At 37.8% G+C, this 8573-nt stretch overlaps 1 protein-coding gene across 5 annotated transcripts in view; it reads left to right on the plus strand.

The window, feature by feature from the left end:
- The window catches only part of LOC125465448 (LIM/homeobox protein LMX-1.2), a 197910-nt gene extending 194036 nt beyond the window's left edge, over positions 1-3874 (plus strand). For all 5 annotated transcript variants that reach the window (XM_048558986.2, XM_048558987.2, XM_048558982.2 and 2 more), the window contains one exon: positions 366-3874. In XM_048558986.2, the coding sequence (XP_048414943.1) occupies positions 366-523 (158 nt within the window). In that variant the 3' untranslated portion in view covers positions 524-3874. The remainder of the gene's footprint in view (positions 1-365) is intronic.
- The last annotated feature ends 4699 nt before the right edge of the window (positions 3875-8573 follow it).

The following is an 8573-nucleotide window of genomic DNA, read 5'->3' on the forward strand; positions in this document are numbered from 1 at the left end:
TCAAGTGGTACTATGACATCAGTAAGTATGGTGTCAATATGTACCAGTGCAGAAAGAAAATACTGTTTGCTGGAAATAGTAGTCTAATATTGTATCTACAGATTTGAAAAAGAGCTGTCTTCCAGAAAGTATAATGCTGTGCTCCCCCATATACCTACACCGACACTCGAAATATCTGTGTATTTCTTTTTTCTCATTTTCATACATTATTTATTATTTATCAATTGCTTTTCGGATTTCTGTATTTTATGAGCATCCAAGGACCGCAAAGAAGTCATGAAGCCTTATTAAAAATGAAAATTCATCATAGCACTCTTTAAGTGATTTAATACTGTCAATTAAGTGCCTTCATTTTGTGATTCCAGGAAATGACTCCCTCTTCCAAGATATCGACAGTGACACCTCCCTCACCAGCTTGAGCGACTGTTTTCTCGCCTCGTCAGAAGTTAACCCCATGCAAGCTAGAGTGGGTAACCCTATCGACAGGCTCTACTCCATGCAGAACTCATATTTTGCTTCGTGAAAGCAGCAGGACTTGAGAAGAAATCTGATATATTACGGTGACTTTAAATCGGGGGCAGTGGTGCAGGGAAGAATGGAAAAACGAAAGAAAGAAAACTGTACAGCCATATAATACCTTATTCTTGCCTCATAATGAACTTATCCACTATTTCCCAGGTGGCAGAGAAACTGACAGCAAGAAGATAATGAAAGTGACACACAAAAAGACAAATTCAATAGAATTCAAATCAGCACGACAATGGAAGCATGGGACATAAAGACTGCAGCTGCATTCCATTGTTTCAATGTTTTTATACAAATACTCCAGAACTTATTGTTCTTAAGCATATACATCAAAATTTGGGGATGTCATGTCAGCCTCTTCCCTGCTTTTCTCTGTTTATTACTTTTTTTTGGTAACAACTGGATCTCAATGAGTTTAAAAATATTTTACATGACCAATTCTCCATGTGCTTTGTGTAAAAGAGATTAGAAAATGTTATGCAATAGTTTCACCTTAGTCAGATACATATGCATAAAATAGCAAGTCGGCTAATTTGTTCTGAGCTCCCTTGAGTTTTGCATGAATCATCTCTCTTGCAGGGTAACAGCCAACACTTTATTAAGCTGTAAACTGTTAGTGCTTAAATATCGACTGCCATTTCCTTTCACAGTATTTGCTGCTTATGGCTGGAACAAGGTTTCCCCATACAAGCATAGTCTACAATGTGGAACAGTGCGTGACTCACACTGTTGTCAGCACAATCACGTGAGTGCCAAGAAATGGAAAAATTGTTTGCGAAGGTGGTTGTCGATAATTTGCCAAAATTGAAAACCAGAATTAGTTTTTACCTGCTATTTCAAAATATTTTAGAGATTAAGAAGTGTTGCTTCATGCAGTTTAGCATGTCAAACCCATTTTCACTATTACATGATGTGTAGCAATGTAGGTCCAAATATGAAGCCTATATGCAGCCATACCATATATTAAATTAAAGTCTTGGTAGTGGAGGTGACTACAATGCCAAGGTTTAGGTTTTCCAGTGGAGATGACAAAGCCTGACAAAATCAAAATGTACAATGAGTGAAGTTACTCTGTGGTAAAAGTTACATCCTAATACAATAACTTACGGCATGAACAAAATTGCTGAATATTTGGCAAGATGAATATGTTGATAAATGGGGAGATATTATGCAAGATCGAGACAAGTAATTGACAAATTGTATAAAAGCAGAGACATGAAACCCCTCTCCCTCACTGCTCCATATCCATCATAGTCAGCAAATAATTGGCATTATAGAGGTAGTGTGAGAAATCAGTCTACATTTACTTCAGCAGTGTTACTATTTTATATTACTGTGTATCACAGTATCTCTGTGATAAATGCTTAGAGATTACAAACGAAAGGTAATTGTTGAAAGCTAACCTCATCTTTTTAATTCAAAATATACAAGCAAAATTTGATCTATATCTCAACTGTGAGCCACTTGTTCTCTAATGTTAATTCGACAACATAAGCACCCCAGAAACAAAAACATATTCCACGGGTAGAAGTCGGATCTATGAGAGTAGAAATACAAGTAGTATTACAATCATTTGTTTCATAATTCATCCCACGTAATGGTAATTTCTGTGCTTTGACCTGAGAGTTCCAGTAAAAGATTAAGCCTGAAAGCAGCCTTTGACCTTTCTGATTTTGTTTGCCTCATTTTGGGACTGCCATGGGACAGTATGATTGCTCAAGTGAGGATAATGTGCTTTAACTGAAGCAATATTTTAAAGCGAAAAGTAAATTGACAAACTCCTGTCAGGCACTCTTAGCATTTGATGTGTTCGCTCAGACAGCATGCCATTGATTATACAGTTGGGACTTGGAAGGTTGTGGGTCAAGGCAACTGCAGTTTATTAGTCTTCCCATACAATGATTGCTCGCTATAGGTACCTGGGGAGGAAATCAGCCTCTTTACTGTATGCATGCATCAAATTATATAGTAATTCCATTGTCATTCAACGTGAATTTTCTGTTGAGGAAAGTGGAAGGAACAGTTTACAGAATGATGATTGATTACACCAATATGCTGAGAGGTCCGTTAGTGCTGCAGTGACTATGTTCATGTGAACTTAACCACTAATAATTTGGGTTGCCACCCCTTGTAATTCTATTGAATACGGTAAGCCGGTTTAAAAAGCATGTTTGTTTAAAGAATATGCCTTTAAATCTGCAATGTTTTACTTTGGATTATATCCTTAAAACTGAAACTGTGTTTGATATGAAGCAGTTTTAAAAATCTTGTTGACCAGTTGTAAAGAATAATAGAGACAAAAGCATAAACTATCAACACCTCAACTGCCAAATGTTTTTTTTTCCTGTTAACTCCCTCATTTGTATATATTTGTATTTTAGTGCCACACAACTTTTGGAGATTATAAAATTGTCTACTATTTACAGTTACATGAGATAGTGAAAAATGCCCTGGAATACAGTAAGAGTCAAAACTAATATCAACAAAATCCTGAGGTGCTTAAATCCATTCAAAGGAAGCATGAATGAAAATGATTACCAAGTTCACTGAAGAACATTTTCTTTGCTCTTTGTTAATTGGTATATAAAACTGGATGGAGTGTTGGATATTACTGTCACCCACATTCCCATGGCTGAACTTTGAAGTGAAACCATACCAGGAGGGTTATCATCCGAAAGGTTCTGCTTCTTTAAAAAAAAAATCACAAAAATGGGAATAATATAAATTCTGTATAAAGTTATGTACAGTGAATTTTCTTACATTTTGGTGTGCCCCGTAGCTTAGAACAAAAGACAAGCAAACCTCTGTCTCCTTTATTGAAGGTTGTCCATGATTTCAGTAAGGCTGTATGTATTGTAAATTTATATATTCTGTATTTATGTTAGATTGAGTGTAGAATTTTTATAGTTGTGTCTGCTATACTTGTCACCACCTTGTAAACAAACCCATGCTATAATATGTAGCATCTATGACTTTTCTTTTGCAACATTATTTAGTGACAGCTCTGGTTTCTTGATCCCTCTCTTCCCTTCCCCACCTCTGTCAGGCATGAAACTTTGCATTTGTGTGTAGAACATATTTTATTATTTAAAATTACTTGTTATTTTTAAATTATTTATTAGTGTTTCTCGAGTTCATTTTGTGGCATTGTTAAATAAAAGGAGTTTTTGTACAACCTCTTGCTTTACAATAACCACCTCACACTGTTTTGGCATATGTAACACTGCATTCTCCAGTAGTTTCCCTGTATTTGTTATTTCCTGGTAATTTTATAGTTGCTCTCACTTACCAATTAGCGAAGCAAAGGGATTGAAATGTATTTATATGACAATTAAAATTAGTTTCATCATCCTAGTGTCTAAACCATGGAAACGTTGTATAAATAAAGAAAAAAAGTTCACACTGTACAGAATGATGTGTTTGAAAATATAATGCATAAAACAAGCACAAATTGGACCTCAGCTGAAGCTGAATGAATATCAGTAGTGTGATCGCAGTGATATTCATTACATTGCTGTTCAGCAAAGCCTCCGGATTAGAAAATGGAGACTGATTTACCCAAAACAGCTGTGGAGGACAGAAAGGTGTGGAGCGGGGAAATTGCAGGTAAAAACGCCTCCCACCGGGTTCTTAGACAGTGCTGTTGCTGCACCTGGGTCAGACGGTTTAGCGTTCAAAGCAGCGCCTCGCACGTTCCACAGGCCTTTCGGTAAGTTGGAAATCCGATTATCAGCTCAACAGATGAGTTCAAACAGCACTTCAAAGATTTGTTATAATGATCACGGCCTTATCTTAATTCCCGTTTTATCTATCATTCTGCTGCTGTGGGGCTGATCCTTTTGATAATGACTTGTCAATCCTAATGCACTTTTTTTACAGCTTTTCTACCCTCGAACCCTATCCACCTTTGTTTTCAAGCTGACGCAGAGGTGGGTTGTGTTTCTTCCAAGCGATGGACTTCACTCCGATTGTCAGAATCTCTTGGTCAGATTTGACTCACGATAACAGTGCAGCAAAGAGAGGCCAAAGCAGAGCTGTTACAAATCTCTCCATCTGTCCAGTTAGTCAAGAGCTCCTGAGTTTCTATTCATGGAAAACATTCACAGATAAAAGACCAGGGGCAAAGTTTGTAGCAAAGTGGATCACATACATGGAACAGGGATGGGCTTTGCTTGTTCCATCAGATCTCTATCAGATTGAATGATGCAAACTGATTTGGATTCTTCACCAGTCCCCTCTTGCTGTCTTCTTCCTCAGATTTAGAGTGACAGAGTTTGAACTTCAGGCCAGAAAAACATTTTCTTCAAATTTATATCAACCACTTTGGATTTCAAATTTAAGCTAGGCCCTTTTTATATTCATGACAGTCCCAAGACTCGAAAGAGAAGCTGAAAGATGAGGGGGAATCTAGTGTTGTTAAAACTAACCTTCATTTTATTTATGAAGCAACCAAATGTAACTATTTTGCAATAGAAAGCATGGACAGTTCCACAGTATTGTGCATTGTGATTCTGAAACAGCTCTTGGTTTTTACTGTAATATATTCAGAATAGGGAGTTTGGTTGCAAACTTGTTGATTAGGAGCACAACTTCTGAAACAGTGATCAGAGATAATGGGAACTGCAGATGCTGGAGAATCCAAGATAACAAAGTATGAAGCTGGATGAACACAGCAGGCCAAGCAGCATCTCAGGAGCACAAAAGCTGACGTTTCGGGCCTAGACCCTCTGATGAAGGGTCTAGGCCCGAAACGTCAGCTTTTATGCTCCTGAGATGCTGCTTGGCCTGCTGTGTTCATCCAGCTTCATACTTTATTCTGAAACACTGATCATGTTTCCAAACTCTGTTGTGTTAAAATTGTTGCAAGACTGTATGCTGCAAAACGTAAAGTGTGCTGGAACTGTGCATCTTTTAGTGTAAAAGCATTGTTCTTCTAGAATGTACATTTTGAGCTTATTGCCACAATTATATGATGCCATTGCAGGGTCACTGGGGTTGTAATGCAGAGCCCAACATTAATGTTTTCAGCCTTTTGTGGTGCAATAGTAGTTCCTTACCTCTGAGTTAGAAGGTTCAAGTTCCACCTGCTCTAGACATGTTCATAGCATGTATGAAGAAATTGAGCTATAATACACCAGCTTGTTTTTCAACTATTGCAAGATGGAGTATGATCAAACTTCCAAGAAGTGAAATAATCACTACTGATCAACCTTGTCATACTCTGTTCATCTAATTCAGTTCAAAGAAGCCCATGTCTTTCAGTACCATACTGCATTTGGCTGGCGCAGAGTAAGTGTTCTTACCCCTGAGCTGAAGGCTATGAATCCAAGCCCTATGCTAGAGACTGGATAATCAAGGTTTGGATTTAGTTGCTGCTGAATTACATGGCTTAAGTGCTCTTGCGATTGAAAACAGAAGTCCCTCAAACAGTTACATAAAATTTGCAACACAACAACAGGCCTCTCAGCCATATTGGTCTATGCTGGTGTTTATAAAGCACATTAACACCCTCTCATTCTATTTCATTTACTTTTCTCAGCACAACCTCCTGATGCATCCTAACTCATACTTGTCCCTCCAACAACACTGCTGCCCTCACTGCTCCTCGATCGAAACTAGCAACAGAACAGACGTTGAGCAAGTGCCCTTCAGATGCCTGAAACCAATGGGTTATGGCACAATGGAAAGCGATGCAGCTTTGTTGGTTCACAGGTTAAAAAGAGATCCTCATGAGAGCTCACAATATATGTGAGTCTAATGTCATCAGGCCTCTGGAAGTTTGTCGCTTTATATTGGACAGTGTAGTTGGCAGCAGGACTGAAGAGTACCAGCTGTCAGCAAAATGTCAATGTAAAAACTCTTTAAGAAGTCAACTAACATTTTTCATCTTTAAATCAAATCTAATCTTTTGCCAATACATAGGGTGAGTTTTACCCAGCCACATGGGAGAACTGATGTCTGCCTAGCTTATAAAAACCAAAAGAACTGCGGATGCTGTAAATCAGGAACAAACTTCTCAAACAGGAACAAACTCTGCCTAGTTTATCTTGTTCTGATATAATCTCCATTTGATGAATGGATATTGAACAGTAGCACTAACACAAGTGCCAATGTTTGACAATCCATAAGTCATTTTTGGCACACTTCTCCTTGTCTATTTCCCTTTGTGTTCCAATGAAACTTCAGGTAAAAAAATTTGTCAACCTGCAATGCAAACAGGTATCTATTTGAATGGGTTAAACCTTGCTTTTTGCTCAAATGGATTTAAACGAGGTTGCATAACCCACTGAATCACATCTTTTATATAACAGTGGAAAATGCAGATTATCCCTTGAGCAAAAGAGACTCCATGAAGATTAGGAGCAATGGCAGTCATACTTGCAGCTGCCTAGGCCCTAAGCTCTGGAATTCCCTCAAAAAAATCTTTAAGATACCCCTTTAGACCTACCGCTTTGACCAAGTTTCAATCGCCTGCCCTGAGAAATCTTTTCCATAGCTTAATGGTAAGTTGTTCCTGTAAAAGACATACTTAGATTTGGAAATAATGACAAATGAAGCATTTATAGATATAGTTGCAAACAAAATAATTGCATTATAGATCTCACTTTTTTAAAAAATTGGCATCTTATGTTTTATCTCATTCTTTCATAAACATGTAACTTTCACGTGCAATACTATCCCATGCAACTTCAAAATGAAAAATAATTCACTAAATAATGAATCATTAAAATTCTAAAGGAAAATGAGTAATAGGGAGGCCCACTTCAGTGTGATTTACACAGGCAGCTTTAAGTTAAAAGCTACAGAAGACAGGCTAGTATATTTCATTGCCTTCATCATTGAGGCTAGGCAACTATGCTAATGTATTTCAAAGTGATTCAATTTGAAACAAGTTAAAACTTTCAAGAAAAGTGTGAAAATTGAGCTTAATTTGGCAAAAACCTGGTGAATGAAATGAAGCAACCCAATTCAGCAGCAGGTAGAGAAACAGCAAAGGTAGCCAAATAGAGGCTTGGGTCTTTACACCACTGTCAAGAAAAATTGCAAGAGATGGTGCCTTCTATCTGGAGGTTGAGCTGACCAGCTGTGAAGGCTTGTTCCTGGCATGTCTTTGGACTACATGTGATGCTGGATGTTAGAGGTGAATATATCAGGAGGCATTAAAATAAATGTCATTCCTCTATGCCACAAGCATCTTGATTTGTCTGTTTGGGGAAGGTTTTCATGTATGATACATGATCATGGAGAATATACAGATCCAATGGGTTACCACTTCAAGTAAATTCTTGCGACTAAAAAGGCAGAATTGTGGCGCAATGCTGGAATAAAGTCAGACATAGTCTACCACAAGTGAACACAACACATTTTATTGTGGTATAACTTTCAAAAATTGCCTCTTGCATTTTTCAATGTGTTTTCTATAGGATGTTTGGTTTTGCGTCTTATAATTGTTTAGCATGTGGAAAATATACAATACACAAAAAACCTATTGGACAAAAAAGCTACTCTGTTATATTATTGTTGATTGGCTTAAATGTAGAAAAGGGTGAAGCCTAAAAGTCTGTATATTGGAGGAAAAATCACCAATTCACACAAAAATCACCTCAACAACACCAGTAGACATGTTGACTGCATTTTCCCTGGAACTAGGTTCGTTCAGCAAGACACTCCCAGTATTCTTCTGGGTTTCAACTTCAAGTGGGACTTTGCATCCCCTGCTTAGCTTCCTGATCCCGGCATAACGCATTGGAGCTCTCCTCCTGCTGTCTACTCCACTCACAGGAGCACTTGCACTTTCTCCAAAAAAACCTGCCCCCTCGTAGCCACAGATTGATTCACCTCCTTCCTAAGAATTCAGTTTAAGTGATAAGCAGAAAATAGAAAACAAAAAGGAAGAATGGACATAGCCCATTTCATGATGTCAGCAATAAAGCCAAGAAAGAATGATTGTAATGCATAAAATGTGAACAGCCAATTTGTACACAGCAACCTCCTACAAACAGCAATGTAATAATAACCAGCCAATTTGTGTTCAGTGATGTTGGTTA

Source organism: Stegostoma tigrinum, chromosome 29 (genome assembly GCF_030684315.1).
Source record: "Stegostoma tigrinum isolate sSteTig4 chromosome 29, sSteTig4.hap1, whole genome shotgun sequence".
NCBI classification, from domain to species: domain Eukaryota; kingdom Metazoa; phylum Chordata; class Chondrichthyes; order Orectolobiformes; family Stegostomatidae; genus Stegostoma; species Stegostoma tigrinum.